Raw genomic sequence first — 18075 nt, forward strand, 5'->3', positions numbered from 1 at the left:
ATGAATGTATCCAGGCTGAACAACCACCATGTAGAACACAAGCAGAGAAAAGATGATTAGATGATCAGGAATGTCTCTGTTCTCCCTCATGTTTACATCACTGACTCCCTCTGTCTCGTCCACGTTAACCCTAGACTTCTTTACCTTCTGCCGCGCTCGTTGTTAGCTGACTCTCATAGTGTTGGTGAGGGTGTAGCTCATGCTGACCCTCAGTGTTAATGATGGTGTTGGTCATGCTGACCCTCAGTGTTAATGAGGGTGTAGGTCATGCTGACCCTCAGTGTTAATGAGGGTGTAGGTCATGCTGACTATTAGTGTTAATGAGGGTGTTGGTCATGCTGACCCTCAGTGTTAATGAGGGTGTAGGTCATGCTGACCCTCAGTGTTAATGAGGGTGTAGGTCATGCTGACTATTAGTGTTAATGATGGTGTTGGTCATGCTGACCCTCAGTGTTAATGATGGTGTAGGTCATGCTGACCCTCAGTGTTAAGAGGGTGTAGGTCATGCTGACTCTGTGTTAATGATGGTGTAGGTTATGCTGACTCTGTGTTAAAGAGGGTGTAGGTCATGCTGACTCTGTGTTAATGAGGGTGTAGGTCATGCTGACCCTCAGTGTTAATGAGGGTGTAGGTCATGCTGACCCTCAGTGTTAATGATGGTGTAGGTCATGCTGACTCTCAGTGTTAATGAGGGTGTAGGTCATGCTGACCCTCAGTGTTAATGAGGGTGTAGGTCATGCTGACTCTCAGTGTTAATGATGGTGTAGGTCATGCTGACTCGCAGTGTTAATAAGGGTGTAGGTCATGCTGACTCTGTGTTAAAGAGGGTGTAGGTCATGCTGACCCTCAGTGTTAATGATAGTGTAGGTCATGCTGACCCTCAGTGTTAATGATGGTGTAGGTCATGCTGACTCTGTGTTAATGAGGGTGTAGGTCATGCTGACTCTCAGTGTTAATGATGGTGTAGGTCATGCTGGCTCTGTGTTGATGTAGTTAATGCTGACTCTCATAGTGTTGGTGATGGTAAAGGTCATGCTGACTCTCATAGAGTTGGTGATGGTGAAGGTCATGCTGACTGTTATAGTGTTGGTGATTGTGTAGGTCATGCTGACCCTTGGTGTTAATGATGGTGTAGGTGATGGTCATGGTGTTAGTGATGCTCGTGCTGAAGATCATGATGCCGATCGTGTCGATGATGGTGTTGGTTATGCATAATGATGGTGCTGATGGTTTTGGTGTTGGTTGGTCCCCTCCACCTGTCGAGTCTGGACCTGGGTGAGTCTGTGTGTCTCATACTGTATCATACGCCGAGATGTTTACGAGAAATCCGATTCCATAACGCAAGCCAAAGAGACAAGATGCATTGAGAAGCCTGTTGTCTTTCTCTATGCTGCTTAGTCCTTGCTGTTACTACTGAAAAAGACCATGCTCTCTTTCTCTTCGTCTGTGTGTGTGTGTGTGTGTGTGTGTGTGTGTGTGTGTGTGTGTGTGTGTGTGTGTGTGTGTGTGTGTGTCACTCCGTAATAAGCTAAGGTTACCGTGGCAGTATGCTGAATGAAAGAGAGGAGAAGGGACAATAAAAAGGGAAGCAATTTGATTATCGCGCTTCAATCAAACGCAATTAGACGAGGTCATCCAGAACACTCACCCTGCAATCTAAAGAAACCACCCCCACCCCCCAGACACACACACACACACGCTCTATCATGCAAAGACATCACCACACGCAGAAATAGGACCGAATCGCTAGTGATGAAGTCGTTCCAGGATTAGACGGTGCTCTGGGCGAGTCCTCGCATCAATTAATCACCAATTAATAGACACGGGCTGGAGGAAGTAGAAGAAAAAAAAACAAAGAAAAAAAAAAAAAAGCGTGTGATACACTTCTGCTTAATTAATACACAGTTTGCAATTTGGGGGACGCTTAATTAATCCAAGGAAATGGAAAACAGAAAAAGCATGGTCTTAATGCAGTGGACAGTGTGGATGGGGAATACCGAGTGTGTGTGTGTGTGTGGAGCAATTTGGTTTTAATCCAATTATGCAATTATGGTCAGATGAGAAAGAGGGAAGAGAAGTGGAGAGAGAGAGAGAGAGAGAGAGAGATGTACAAATGGAGAAATCTATATACGCGATATGAACAAAAGTATTGGGACACCCAACTCTTGATGCGAAACATCATCTCGGAGGAGTGGAGCTTATTATATAAGAGCAAACAAAAAACTAAATGTGGGATAAGATGCTCAAAAAGCGAGTCCTAATCTTATGCTCTGGTGTTCGCAATCTTTCTTGAGTCGCTAAAGTGCCAGAAGATTATCTATGGTGTCTGTCCTGGGACAAAGAAAAGTTTAAGATCGAGTCGGTTGTTGAATTTGTGTTAGTCGTGCACTTCTTTCAGGTTCGACTTCCTGTCCGAAATCTACCAAATGAACGCTGTAGGGTACGATGTAATTGGAGTGGATCATCTGTAGGTCCAAAGAGAAAGAAATGGAGAAAGAGAGACGCACTTCTGAGCAGCATTGCTTATTTATGTGCAGCAGAGCCTCAAGCCTTGATCCTGCTCTCGCTTTCTCTGTCTCGGACTGAATTACTGCCTAATAAACATGGCCCAAGGAGCGAACATGGACCTGCACATGGATAGGATGAACTGTCCATGCTCTGGGCTACTCGATTGCCACGACAATGCTTTACTGACTGTTCAAGAAGACGGCTCTGGGAGGTTTTTTTTTCTTTTTTGAGGCAGCTGAATAAATCTTTAGAGTTCAGCCATCTGCCTGCGTTGTGTTAAACGCTTCGATCCTTCGTGATACTGAAGATTTATCGCTTAATAAGCATCAACTGACAGACAATTCAAGAAATATCTGTCTGTCTGTCTGTCCGTCCACCTTTATCTGTCTGTCTGTCTGTCCACATATGTCTGCCTGTCTGTCTGTCTGTCTGTCTGTCTGTCCACATCTATCTATCTATCTATCTATCTAGAAGAAATATAAAATTGCTTGTCATTTTGTTATTTTTTTTTTAACTTAAATGTAATTTTTTTAAATTTCATTATTTATTATTATTAACATTTGAATAATTTAAAATAAAATGCCTGCTTGGTTAAATAATATATAAAATAATATATTTAATAATTTTTTATAAAAATAAAATATAAAACCAAGAAATAAAATCGAATAAATCAGCACTTTTTACTATATCGATTAAATTGGGTAAGCGATTAAATTAGCACAAATGAAACGGATTCAATAAAATTAAATACATTTGAAAAATGTTAATACTTGACATTAACTTTGTTAGACCCTATTTTGTTAATACAAATGTATCTATTAGTGTGGGTGTGTTCTGTTATCTATTTTAGAAGACTTTAACAAATGTCTTAATTCCTTCCATCTTTCATTCATTCACTCCCTCGACATGGGGAATTGTCAGGATTTACTCCTTTTATAAGAAATTCCTGAAACTGGATATAAAATGCTAAAGAATCCATATTGTGATTTCGCTCAAGCGCAAAACGACGTGCTACAAATCGTATTTCCAGTACAGTGAGTCGCCACGGTGACACTGTGCTAACTCTAGATTCTTTTTTAAAACCCCTGGCATTGTTGTGTATGTTTTCAAGCTTAAAGTGTGAGACAGAGAAGAATTTATAGTGCGTACACAATTGACTGGTTAATGCAAGAAAAATCCGGATACAATAACAAATATTAGTTCTATATAAGTTACACAATATTGGCAAAAGTATTGGATCTTTTTTTCCTGATGTGTTGGCATGGGTGTCACTTGAACTTTCGAGGTCCAAACCTGTTCCAGCATGACAAAACCCCTGTACACGAAGCCAACGCCATAAACACGTTCTTTACTATGGTTGGAAGATCTTGATTGGCCTGCTTTCGAGCTCTGACCTCAACCTTTCTGGGATGAATTGGAGCCCATGCTGGGCCTCTTTACCTTTTCCTACATCACTGCCTGATTTTACTTACATGTCTGAATGAGCTCAAATCTCCACAACAAAAGTATAGAGGAACATCTTCCCAGAAGACTGGAGGTTATTATAAGAGCAAATCAAAACTCTGTGTGTGTGGAGTGGGATGTTCAAAAACTAGTCCATTTGGTGTATTGATTATTTAATCTGTTCTTAAAAATGAAACGAGGATAAAGGGGGAGGACGAAGGACTAGAAAGGCATGAAAAGACGGAAAGAATAGGAAGGAAAGAAGGACGTGATAAGACGGACTTTACGCCGCCTCAAGGCCTTTCCCCGGATAATGCATTCCGGCACTGACGAAAATACAATTGCTACAAGGGCTGTGTTCAAACACACACACACACACGTGTGCACACACACACACACACACACACACACACACACACACACAATGCCCCCTGCTTGCTGTAAACTACAAGCCTCCACTTTAAACCACGCAGCGGTAATGCAATATAATGCATTATGGATCACTTTGCTTGTGATAAGACGCCTATACTGCTCTCCCATCGCCTCCGAACAACACGATCATCTCCGTTCCAAAGCCCAGGATCTTCAAAATAAATGAAAATACACACAATTTCAAACAGATTCAAGTAGTTCGGAAACGAGTAGTTCAGTTCATGGGTCCTCTGGTCCTAGTCGTTCGTTCTTTTCTTAACGCGACTCCCATAGTTTTGAAGTATCTAGTTACTTAAAAATGTAAAAAAAAAAAATACATTTGTATGGACTGAATATCATTAAAATCAGCTATCAATCCAAACTTCTGTTTTCTTGTAAGACTTGATTTGATTTCTAATTGAAAGAACAAAATGAACTAAACGACTCAAAGATTCGTTCATTTTGTGATTCAAAGGATCGAGTCACGAAAATGATCCGATCTTCCCATCAGGTATCACGAAATCCCCCTATTTAGATTGTTGCCTTGCTTCCCAATACACATACACACACACACACACACACACACACACATCGCTCTGCTGAGCACATGAGTAAGTCCCACAGCTAAAATAACACATTTCAGCCATTTTCCAACTATTCCCATGCACCATTAAATGACTACTGTCATAAAAATAAGAAACATATGGCCCTCTTTAATTGGCCAATTTCTCTTGCCAGTGCATTCGCTTCACTTCTTTTCTTCTTTGTCTTTCTTGAATCACAATGAGACGCGGTTAAATCGAGGAAGACATCAATGGCGTGCTACTCCACTGTCTCGACCCACGTAGCGCACGATTTCTTCAGTTCTATTGATTAATTGCACTGTAATATCTGATTTATTGCTTTTTCTTTTTTACAAGCCGTTTCTGCATCTCACACACTTTTTTTTTTCTCTCAAAAATCAAACTATTAGCCTAAGATGTGACTCCTTTTATGGAACCTGTAATTTTCCAAACAAGAGCAAGTGATTCTCCAGACTTCTTCAAACCTCTGAATCTGTCGGGGGGGGGGAATCGTTTGACGCGTGTCGCTAGTCGTCGACACGGAACAGCGAATAATTATTCATATTTAATCAGGCCGAGCATGTCATTTCTCCTGCTGCGCGATAAGTCGCTTTCCGTGCTCTATTATGGAAGTAGGAAAGAAAAGCGCCTTCCCCCAGCGTGGACTAAATGGAAAGGCTAAAGTGGTTCGGCTTATAAAATCATAATGGGCTTGTCTGCTTTGATAAACCGAGAACGGTGCTGGAATACAACACGCACTCAAACACACACACAGGAAGAGAGAAAGTATGTGTCAAGAGTAAGACATGACAGAACACGATTGGTTGGTTAGGCCAGGGACGGAAAAAAAAAGGAACGATTGTAAAGGCTATTGAGAGAGATGGAATATTCAGAGAAAAGAAAAGGAGGGGTTTTGGTGGTGGTGGTGGGGTTTATAAATCAAACAAAATATGAAATGGGATTATAAGGAATTAATGTAACCAGGATGATCCAATGTAATAGCGACAAATAACACAGAAATGAAGCCGAGAATAGGAATAGCGGAGAAGCGGGAAATTAAGGAAAAGTGGAAATGTTCTTCGTATGTTGGAATCTTGTTTTTTTTTGGGGGGTACTTGTAATTGCTTTGGCAGCGCTGCCTTGTAACGCACACAGGCCAACAAAACGCGCTACACAGAATGAGAGCTAGCGGCGGGGGATCCAATGTAAATTATTAATGTTGTTTATATGTTGGCATCAGGTGCGTTATATGTCGTCGGACCGACTTGTAATTGCTTTGGCAACGCAATGGGGGGGGGGTCATGTCGGTGAAGCCGAATAATCTCGAGAACGAAAAGGAAGGAAGGGGGGTTTGTTGAGCTACGAAGCGCAGAGGTGAAATCATAAAGATCACGCTAGCAGGGGTGGGCGACGTCCGCCAACCATGTGACTCCAGTAACAGTACAAGTGCTCCATTAAAAGTTGTGTAGAAATACAAAGCTTTCAAATGGACTCAAGTATCCAAAGTACTATGATTTATTACGGCTATAATTTTCCTATTATCGTTTACTTCAAGACTCTTCACTTAATCGCCTGCGTGTGAAAAGACCGTTACGCTTAGCACACCGATTTATTTAGATATTAATGAGTCAAACATTATCTATTACACTGATCAGAAACCCAAAACCTTCTCTTTTTACTACTTAAAAAAAGAAAGAAACACACGATCAACTGATTTCGAATGTTAGATATTTGATATGACTGAACGTCTCCCCAAATAGAAACACTTCAGTGCAGATACGTGAAAAAGCTACTTAAGTACGAATTACATTTACTTCATTACTGTCCACTGCTGACGTACCATATACACTACACGTGCAAAAGTTGTGTTTTTTCGAAAATCCAATTCCACATTTAGTCACCATTTGCTGTACTCTACCTTCTTAAAAAAGATATTTAAATAAATTTAGACTTTTGGAGGTTTGGGTCATTCAGCAACTGAAGTACTGACGGGGGAGGAAGCGAGGAAACCTGGGGTGCGTTTGGCGTTCCAGTTCATCCTAATAGGGTTGAGATCAGAGCTTTACACGGGGCCATTCGAGATCTTCCAACCCACGTAAAGCATCTTCATGGCGCTTACGCACGTGAAGGGGGAATGTCGTTTTGGAGATGAACCACATGAGAAACGTCAGGGGTCCGAATAATTTTGCATATATTATCCGAAGGTCAGGAGAAATCCCAGAACCACCAGCTGGCACTGTTGCTCAAATGGGATGATTGTATGCTCTCTATAAGGGTGTATGCTCAATTATGTGATAGCCTTAAATAAATAGAATAAAAAGAAATCTATTAACATGGCATTATTTTCTAGGACAATTTCAGAATGTGTGGGGTTTTTTTTGGGTGTGCCCGATATCGAGAACACATCTCAGTTCTGAAGATCTCCTTCATTGTCTTCTGACACTCAAAGTTCCTGAGTATTAAATAGTTTTGTAAAAATGCCTACACTGGGCTCCCATTGGTCTTTACAGCAAACCTGGACATCAGCCCATTGGGTGAACTCTTCCAAAGCTCACTGCCCTAAGGAAGTTCTTGCACCAGGGTTTGCTGTTGACTGATTACACAAAAAACTGAACTGATCCGCGGTTCACGTGCACGCCGGAACGTGAGTCGTGATCCCTACTGCGATCCGTTGCACACTTATTGTGTATATATATGATGGGGGTCCTGTAAGACGTAGAAAACTCACCCTGCTCTAGAGGTTGAGGTTTGAGCCCAGTCGCCTTCATCTTCAGCGCCTCTTTGGCAGACATGTCACAGCACGAGCCCTTATTGGTGTCCTGGTCGCTGTCGGCCTGGTCGCTGTCCCCGTGTCCGCTGTCCCTCAGACTCACTCGCTCAGGGTCCTTAAACGTCGAACTGCTACATCAGGCGGAAAAAAGCAACGTGTAGCAACGAGGACGTTTTTTTAATTTGACACGTCAACATTTATATGAAAATGTGTAGAAAGAAATACCTGTGTGTGTGTGTGTGTGTGTGTGGGTGTGTGTGTGTTTGGGGGGGGTTTCGAGGTGTCCAGGCATCCGAGACGGCTGAGCGAGCCGTTTAATAGAACTTACCTTTGAACAAACTGCTGCCTGCTCCCCATGTAATTGGGCTCGGTGGGGAAGTTGTCGGTCTGTGAAGGAGGAAAGAGAGGGAAATTTAGGCGTCGCGTGACATCCGGACACATCCTAAGCGTGCGCCGAGATCTCCCGGGTTGAACGGAATTGATGAATTATTCAGGGGAAGGAAAAAAAAAAAGGGGAAGGACGGAGGGGGGGTGGTGTTTAATCTTTGCGTTTGTATGTTTTAATTATTGAACATAATACAGCAATTAAACATTCAAAACATTGTCTCGAGCAAGTGCAAACTTGCTGCGACCTCACGGATATAAATAGGAAAGTAAAGAAATACAGTAGTAGAGAGAAAAAAAAATGCAGACAGGGGGAAAAGAGACACACCTGGGTTTAGCTAAAGTTGCATTAAGTACTGTATTTACCCATGTGCGTACCCAGGTGTGTTGAATGTATTCTTTCTCATGTCAAGGCTTGTCGTGAATCGACGCTTGAAACGTAAAAACGACGTTCTCTGCTTGTCTTTTCGACAGCTTGTTCGCTCCGTCTCGTACGGGTCTCAGTTATTTGGCTCACGGGGTCCCGTCGATGTCCCGCGGAGTGTTTGCTTTGCAGCACCGAGTCGATACGGAGTGGTGGAGAGGACAGAGCAGGCGGCATGAGCTGTGGTCCAGACGATATCGACACTGCTGAATACACCCCCTCACCCCCTCCGAACGAAGGCTAATGCACTCTGCGTCTCACATCACACGAGACATTCGCCTGTCTCGATCTCCCTCGGCCTCACAAACTTAGCAGCGATACGACGGCTTTGAAACGCGCAAATCTGAGGTTTCGGACCCGAGGTGAACCCTATAACCTCAAAAGAATGCGGTCCAGCGGTACAGCCGAGCTCATGGGCTCGAAGCTTGAAGGCAGGCCTGGAATTTCAAACACACTCTGCCAAAGTGTAGCGTAGTTCAGTTGGAAATTTTTCCATATTATAGATTGCATATACGTTTGTATTTCTGGTTACTGAGGCCACGCCCCCTAGTTGCAAAATGTAAATTTTCCCCAAACTTCTAATTCCTATAAATTTCCATATATTCCAACTTGGAATATTTCCAAATTCTCCAGATGACGTTCCCTCAAACTCTAGTTCGGCTGATAGCTTAAAGCTGATTAACAACTAACGAACGTGCTCCTTCGAATACGTCACTGTTTCCATGGCAACAACTAACATAGGAAACCTTTTAACCGGCATGCCCGATTTACACGACATTTTTCAGACGCTTTTTTATCCACAGCGTCTTTTAATTTTCTTATTCATACTGTACAACAGAGCAGCTACAGGGTTAAGGGCCTTGCGCAGGGGCCCAATAGTGGCTGCTTGGTGTGGCTGGGATTTGAACTTGACCTTCGGATCCAAAGTCAAATGCCTAACCACTAAGCCACCACCTCCCTGTTAGAAGAAACAAATAAAGAAATGGATGACTGACTTGTTGAATCAAAAAAAGGAAAGAAACAAAATGTGTAGAGATCTGAGGCGACCAAGAATGCGTCTTAGTTCGGGGTCTTGTGAAATATCTGGCAACTTGGGTTTCATTCGGTCTGTATAATCTTTAAGTGGATGCTAAATGCTAACCTGGGCTAGGATTACAGACTGAGACCTTTGTCTGATGTTCGCGTAATATAAAAACAAAAGTTGTCGAGAAACTGCAAAAGGCAAACGGGGGGTTAATTTATTTAGCCCGCATTAGCACCTCGTTTCAGGCTGATGCTAGGAAGGCGCTACGTGCTATCGCATGACCATGACCTAGCCTTCTTCACTCTAAAATGGACGATTAGAGCACTTTTCCTGGAAAGCGTTTTTTTTCCTTCACTATATGCCTGCATTTAAACGATCCCTGGAGGAAAAAAAAAAGAAAGAGTGTGAAGAGAGCTGATGGCGGTCTATACTTGGAATGCGGAGGAATTTTCAGAATGTTTCTTTTAAATTTCGGAATCCAAAAACGCTCCTGCTAGCTACGCATGAACGAGTGCGGAATGGTGCGAAACGTTTTCGTGCTAAAAAAAAATCACATCATCGAACAGCCTGAGGTGCAGGAGCTCAGACACGGACTTTCCCTCCCGGCACACACCATTTTATTGACAGCTGCCGGAAACTTGCCCATGTTCTCAGTGAAAAGCGCTCTGGTCATTCCTGGGCCTACCAGGATGTCTTTTCTTTGCTGGCTCTGTGTGTGTGTGTGTGTGTGTGTTAGTGGTATATGGCTAACACCTCAGGGAAGGGGAAAAAAAAGTACAAGTAGTCTGATGTGAGTGAGTGTATACTTGCTCTCTCGCTCTCAGTATAAAATGGCTGATCTATTTCGGTGCATCCTCAGTGGTCTCTCTGAAGACACCCCTCAATAGAGACAAATGAACACAAGGGTGTGTGTGTGTGTGTGTATAAATAAGGTTGAGAGAGGGAAAGAGGCACAGAGGAACAAGGGGAAGGTGGTGAGATAGAAGGAATAGAAAGACCGAATGAAAATGGATAACCTTGTGGGATGCCTGGAGGCAGAAGGAAGGAAGAGAGGAGGTAATGGAGGGATGAATGAATAAAGGAAGAAATGAATGAATACTGGTTGATTGAATAAATTAAAGAATGAAGGAATTGATCTATGATTGAAATAAAGAATAATGGAATGATGGAACAAATGAAGGGATGGATGGATGATTGGACAGATGACAGGTTAAGGGATGGAATGTATAAATGGATAAGTGGATGGAGAAAGGAAGCGAGGAACAGGACTGATGGAAGGAAGAAATGGAATGAATGGATGAATGGATAAATTAATAATAAAGGAATGACTGTATGATGGATAGACAGATGAAAGGAAGGAAAAAAGGAACAGATAACTAAAGAAAGAAAGAAAGAAAGAAAAAGAAAGTAATGAATTAAGCAATGAAGGAATGATGAATGATTCCTTCATTCTACTATACATCCATTCCTTCATTCCTTCATTCCTTCATTCTATCTATCTATCTATCTATCTATCTATCTATCTATCTATCTATCTATCTATCTATCTATCTATCTATCTATCTATCTATCTATCTATCTATCTATCTATCTATTCCTTTAATTGTTTCTTTATTCAGTCCATTATCCCTCCAGATGAATGGAATGAAGGAAATGAATGAACTGATGAATAAAGGAAGGACAAAGAATTGAAATGAAGGCATGAATAAAGCTGACAGAATGTTAATGTTTTGAATGAATGGATGAATGAATGCTGTCCATTGTAGTAAAAAAAAAAATGCTATGCAAAAGAAGCTCAATTGAACTATGCAGATTTTATTGTAATGAAGGTGTAAGATGTCAATCTAGAGCCTGTAAAATCCGTCACGTCTGACTTGCACCGTTTTCATACTCGTCCATGCGTTCAATAAAGTCTTGTGCTGTGTTGATCTGTCAACTGAGTGAGCGTTTCCATCAGGACCGTAGATACGGGTAATAAAGAACCAGGGTATTGATTTGCATTAAGCCGTTTCTTTTAATTTGACCCAAAACATTCCAGTAACCATCTTTTGACAACCCCCAACATACCAGCCGCCACCTGCGGTACACCTGCTTGTCCTGATCACATCTTTGAGTCATCGAGGAAAAAGCATTTAGAACAATTTACGCTCTCCATGGTCCTTATGAGATTCCAAAACAATCCTTCACTTCCCCACAATCTTTTCCAATTATGTAGGATCAAATAATCAGATTTGACCTCAACGTAGACTCTCAGGGAAACCTAAGTAAAATAAAATATATATATTTTTTTTACAGCAGGAGACTCAAGAACAGGGGAGCAGACTGTGTGAGCTGTTGTTTAGGCACGAGGGCCCGTAGGGAGAACCGCCATCTGTATGCATGTACTATAAAGTGACGTGCAACAAAAGAACAATCGATGTTTACAAGAACGTCGTAAATAGGGCCTGGACGAGTATCCGCACGACCCCAATTCGAGAGAACAAAAGCTAGAGCGAAGGCTGTTCTTTCTACCAGACTTTTTCCAGAGCTCAAGCATGACCCGGAGCGATGCACACAAAAGACGGAAGACGGAAAAACGGGGAGACAAAGAAGGAAAAGAGACGCGCGGTGGCATCGATCAGGCCGATTCTCCAACGGATTAAATTAATCAGATGCGTGTTTTTCTGTGGCTACAGAGCCAATCAATCTTCTGGCCTTAACGAACTAAATGCCATAGTCATTCATTTCCCGTCTGCTTCGAAATTTGGGAATTTTTTTTCAAACTTGCGGCCAGGAACCGGATCCATCCGGATTAATTAGAAAGACGTGCCACAAACCTTCTGCATTATTTAGGACTCGCAAACAAAAAACTAACGAAAAAAGAAAAGTCGTCCTAATTCCGAACAGTGATCTATCAGTAAATATGCAACACACACACACACACACACACACACACACACACTAGATGACTTACTCTAAACTGCCAAATGAATCCCGCTAAATTATTCTCTGGGGACGGCTTAGTGTTGTTGGCTTTCACATGTATCACTCATTTCATTGTATCACTTTAGTTGGTGTGTATGAGGTGTACAGCTTGTGATAAATACATCAAATATCATAAAGAAAAGAGAACAGTGTCGGGGGAAATCTGCTTTAGAAATGGGCAAATCCAGGCGTGTAAAATAAACAAACGAATAAATAAATTGAACAATTGGAGGGATGAATGAAAGGAGGAAAAAGTAAATGAAGGAATGGAGGAACAGCTGCATGACTGAAGGCTTAGTGGTTCGTTACTCGCTGTGTAAAAGGTGTACGTCTGTCTCGGAACGGTGTCGAGGAAATTGGGTTGAAAAAATAGTTTGGAATTGGGCGAATTCAGGCATGGACAATAAATAAACGAATCATGAATGAATGCATGAAAAAGAAAGAAAGAAAAACTATGGAGACAGATGAACTGCTGTGGCGACCCCTGACGGGAACAGCTGAAAGAATGAATGAATAAATAAGTTAATTAATAGAATTGATTGATAAATGAATTAAGGAATGGATGTATGATGGAATGATGGAGTGAATGAATGATGGAATAATGAAATTGAGTTTTAAATGAAGGGATGGGTAGATAAATAAATGATGGAATTAGGGAATGAAGGAACAGATGAATGACAGATGGCTTACTGTTGTTGGCTTTCACATTTATCGCTGTGTATGAGGTGTATGGCGTTTGATAAATATATACAAGATCAGAAATAAAGAAATACAAAATACTCGGGAATTGGATTAGCGAAATTTGGAAATGGGCCAATTTAGGCATTAAAAATAAATAAATAAACAATCGAGCAGTTTAAAAAATGGATGAGTAGATGGATAAATACATGAATAAATACATTAAGGAAAGAACGAATCATAGAATTGAGGAATGAATAAAGGTATGGATGAAAGAATGTAGGCACAAATTTAGAAATTAAGTCCAATCATAAGGTGTGCATCTTTTGATTAATAAGTTTAATATAATAAAAACTGAGGAAAATGGAAAAATTCAGGCATTTTGTGCAATAAAGAATTAAATATATAGTTTTTAAATTTTATTAAAAGTACAAATTATGAATTCTGATGCGATAATAAGGAATTAAGTATTTAAAAGCTTTATAATAATATCTATAAAAATCTGTACTCTCTGTCCTAGTTGGTCCTCAAATACAAACCGAACGAACCTCATATCTTCAATGGCAATCAATGTTGTTGTTTTTTCCTCTTTCATCAAATAAACCCATTTCGAAATGGACCTAAACCCAGAGTCGAATTAGAACCGAATTTCATGTCCGATTTCCCTCAAACAACCCCATGGTCTGATCGTTAAACAGAGGTAAGGTTGTGCAGGCAGATGTGTGTATGATGTATGATAGATGTAATTTGGTTTCGGCTTTCAAAATAACATAATATAATCCTGTAATCTGAGAGTGCGTGAGCCTGGGCTGCTTGATTCTCCCCGCGCAAGGACAGATAGAGGAGAGAGAAATGGCCGGGTTTTGCTGTCCGTATTGTTACAGTTCATTCCGAAATCATACCAAGATCAGATATTTACGAAAACGGCTTCTGGATTGCTTCCTGAGACGCGACTGTGGTGTAACGTTGCACGTCGTGGCGCGGTAACACTGTTGGCAAAAGTGGCGTGTAATTGATACCCGAATGCACGAAGCGATTTCAGGTTAATGTTTCTGCCTCGTCCTATTCCCTACGTGTCCATTGTAGTGGTGCGTCTCCCTTCAAAAAAAAGTCCACAATGAACACCAACAATGCTTTTAAAACACACAGACATAAAAACAAAAAAAAGTGGGCAGGTCTGAAAAGTCCTTGAAACCCTGTCCTCTAAAACACGAGCGTCCACAACAAACAAAGAAGTGTATTCGGATGCAAAAGGCGAATGTTTTTAAAGTCCTAAAAACGGACACAAAAGACACACAATACGTCGATGACAACAAATATTTCAAAAGACAGGAACAACAGGCGAGCGGATGGGCGAGGTTCGAGAAATGGTGGACGCAAACCGTGTAGTTGAGTTGAAGTAGAGATCCGCTCTACTCTAAAATGTCTCAGATAAAAGTAAAAAGCTCCCTTTAAACTACAATTACAAAAGTATTTTCCTTTAAATGTCCCCAAGTATCCAAAGTATTATGATGTATTATGGCTATAATGTTCCTATATCATTGTGTCACAAGATTTTTTGCTTAATCAATTCATTGTATGTGAAAAGACCCTCAGACACTGATATCTATTCAAATGAGTCCAAAACCTTCTTTTTACTTCCTTGAAAAAAATCGAATAAAACAAAATCGCAAAAATAAGGCCACGATTGTTGTGGAGAGTTCGAGTCAGGATTTTCTTCCATCATTTATTTCTCTCTAAATGTTCTGCTTGCTGTTGAACCGATGCTAAACTGTGTTTGTGTACAGTAGATACCACCAAGCGCCAATCAAAACAAGGTACCTGGCACCAGTACCCTGATTTGGTGGTTTGTTTTATCTGCTCATAAATAAAAAGAACGACTGATTTAGCAAAAATGTAGTAAGTACATTATATTACATATACGCGAAAAAGCTACTACTCGAGTAGCGAAGGAATTCATTTACTTTATTACTGTCCACTACTGGGTTCGAGTGGCAAGGTGGAGCATGTCATTTAATGAAATTTGGTGAAACCTGGCAACCCTTTCATTTAAGATTATGCACTTGAGGCGAGAAGGCTTGGGGTTCATCCCTAAAGTGTTCATGTTCAAAGCTTAATAGCAGGCCACTCAAGATCTTCCAACCCATGCAAGTCATAACCCTGCATTCTCATGCAGGAACAGGTTTGGGTCTCCTAGTTCGATTAGTATGCATTCCTAAATTGTGTCCCCATTTCCTGTTATATAAACCTCCACTCTAATTGGAAGACATTCCACTAGATATTGGAGTGTGGAGATTTGTGCACATTCAACCACCAAGTCGGGTAATAAAGTAGGTGAGGAGGCCTGAGGTGCTGTTCCGATTCATCCCAAAGGTTCAGTGCAGGCCACTCAAGTTCCTCCAACCCATGTAATATCTTCACAGAGCTGACTTGGTGCACAGGGGTATTGTCATGCTGGAACAGGTTTGGGTCTGCTAGTTCAAGTAAAGGGAAAATTTCATAGATGCACATATATATGACCTCTAGAACGAAAATAAAAGCCACAACCACAACCTTCTGGATTCACACCTTTAATACCCTGGTAAGCGAGGTTTATTCACATGAGATAGAAAGAGAGAAGGAAAGAAAGAGAGAGCGGGTGTGAGAGAGAAAGAGAGCAACTCTGAGGGAGGTAGAGATGACATGGCAAGTACATAAAATCAATATCCCTGACTCGGACAGCGCCTCTTAACACTCGGCGAGGGCAACATGACTCACCGGTGACGTAACGTTTCAACAGGGAACGAGGACCCGGATTACCGCCGAAGAAAGGGAGGAAGTGTGAAAGGATTGATGGACGGAAAAGAAGGAAAGGAGGACCAAAGAAACAATCGATAGCAACGCAAATTCGCCACCTTTAATTCCCATTACGGGGAGCGAAAGAGAAACAAACACACCAGTGAATCCTGCTGTGTTTGAAAATGTAGAACTTAAATCTGTTTAGTCTCTCTTTTCTCACTCCCTCTCTTTTTTTATATTCATTTGGTCCTTGAGCTTAGACATTTCTCTTCCCTTTTGTAAACATCCCGTCAGGACTTGCTCTCGCTAAGACTCTTACGGTAATCACAAGGGGTATGTTGTATGTGTGCAGCGGGTCAAAGGACCCCATAATCCTGCCTTATGCTTGTATGTCTGTGAAAGCATCTCTGAGACGGGGCAAGAACTGGCTGTGAGCCACCTGGTGTGGGTCAATCTGAGTAAGCTGGACAGTGTCTTATTGCCAAATGTCGAGGGGACGGACTAGTATTAGTTCCATATGTACCGTTGTTAACATTTACCTCAGAAAAACTAAATGAATACAGAAGCAATGCAAAAATAATAATGCAACACGATGTACATGCTTCTCACATGAAAATAGCACAGGCTTTCTCTAAACTGGCCGACAGAAACTCCTCTCTAACGCCATGTAAGTCCACGCTGATACTTTTCCATTTTAAAACGGGTATTTTTCTTTCCGTTTTGGCATTCCGTCCACAATGCGATGGCATTTGGGCAGGATGTCTGTTTTCATTCTGGAACAGAAGAAAAATTATGAGATTGATGAGATCGCAATCGGCAAACTGTACAAAACAGCACACGGCAAACAAATCTATATATAACAACCCAGGCATATCTCTTTCAATGTTAAAATGTCTGTAGCTGAAATAAAGTTAAATGTGGGCTACCAATGAAAACATAGCAGAGTTTAACTATACACTCTTTGAACAAAAGTAGTGGGACACCAGCCTTTTACCAGCCATATGTGTTTTTCCCCAAACTTTTACCGCAAAATTGGAGGCACACGATTGTATAGAATGTCTAGGAGACTAGGAGACCCCAAACCTGTACAACATCTGTATGCACAAAGCCAGCTCTGGCTCTGACCTCAAGCTCAACCCTCTGACCTCAACCTCATCACCTCTTGCTCCATCAAGACACTTGTTTGCTGAATGTCCACAATTGTCCACAAGCACACTCCAGTTGCTGGTGAAACATCTTCCCAGAAGAGTGGAAGTTTTATAAGAGCAAATGGGAACCATTCTGGTTTTTGAAGGTTCCTGGTATTGGATTAAAAATAAAAGCAGTGGTGCCCATATCCTGCATAAAGAACCACTGTATCTATCCACTTTTTTTGGCCTACTACACTAGAGCAAAGAAGAATGTTTCTAATACAGTGTACACACATGCTCAAAGAAACACTGCACCTCCCTTTTTGCGAGATGATGGACAAGGTATCATTCAGGCATTCATCTAAACTCTAAGGATACAGATGTACATATTCTGCACCAATAAAGCCACTTGCCCTTTAAACAACACCGCAGAATTAATCCCCAGGAGAACTCGAACATCAGAAAACCTCCGTCATGGGAAATGGAACGCTGTTATGAAGCGGTGAGTTGTTTCCTGACAGACCCTCCCCCCATCCACCCACATCACACACACACACATTTTCCACCCGATCGATTGTGGAGAATGCGCAAAGTTCACGTCGATGACAGGATAATCTCATCATCAGGTACCAGGCTCGGGTCGTCGCGGACGTGAACCATCGTGCCGATGATTTCAAACGACAAGAATGAACTGTGTGTGTGGTAGCGCATGAGAGTGTGCGTATTTATCAGCCGGGAAAAACAATTTCTCCGGCTAGACGAAATGAGTTACAAACTCCTCCCTCTCCGGATCAATCAGATCGGCCCGGTCTGGGTCTGTAGATGGATCTAAGTTTGAAAAGGCGCCAGTAAAAACCTCACTGAAAGATGTTAAGTGCCAGCATGGAAGTCTATTATTGTTGCGCCAGCATTCCTCAGGAGATAGAAAAGAAATGAAGAAAGGAATAAAAAGCAAATATTGATTTTTGAAAATACATCTTTCTATTAGTTTAGTACTC

The 18075-nt window shown here is 41.5% G+C and overlaps 1 protein-coding gene across 2 annotated transcripts in view; it reads right to left on the minus strand.

Annotated features, from left to right (window-relative positions):
- pcdh17 (protocadherin 17) overlaps positions 1-18075 on the minus strand; it is a 62581-nt gene that overhangs the window by 29395 nt on the left and 15111 nt on the right. The window contains exons 3-4 of one of the 2 annotated variants that reach the window (XM_046857418.1): positions 8024-8082; positions 7654-7823 (exon numbers count right to left, since the gene is read on the minus strand). In XM_046857418.1, coding sequence (XP_046713374.1) covers positions 7654-7823; positions 8024-8082 — 229 coding nt within the window. Of the gene's footprint in view, positions 1-7653; positions 7827-8023; positions 8083-18075 lie in introns of both variants that reach the window. The other variant, XM_046857417.1, reaches the window with a different exon arrangement.

This window comes from Silurus meridionalis, chromosome 9 (genome assembly GCF_014805685.1).
Source record: "Silurus meridionalis isolate SWU-2019-XX chromosome 9, ASM1480568v1, whole genome shotgun sequence".
Taxonomy (NCBI): domain Eukaryota; kingdom Metazoa; phylum Chordata; class Actinopteri; order Siluriformes; family Siluridae; genus Silurus; species Silurus meridionalis.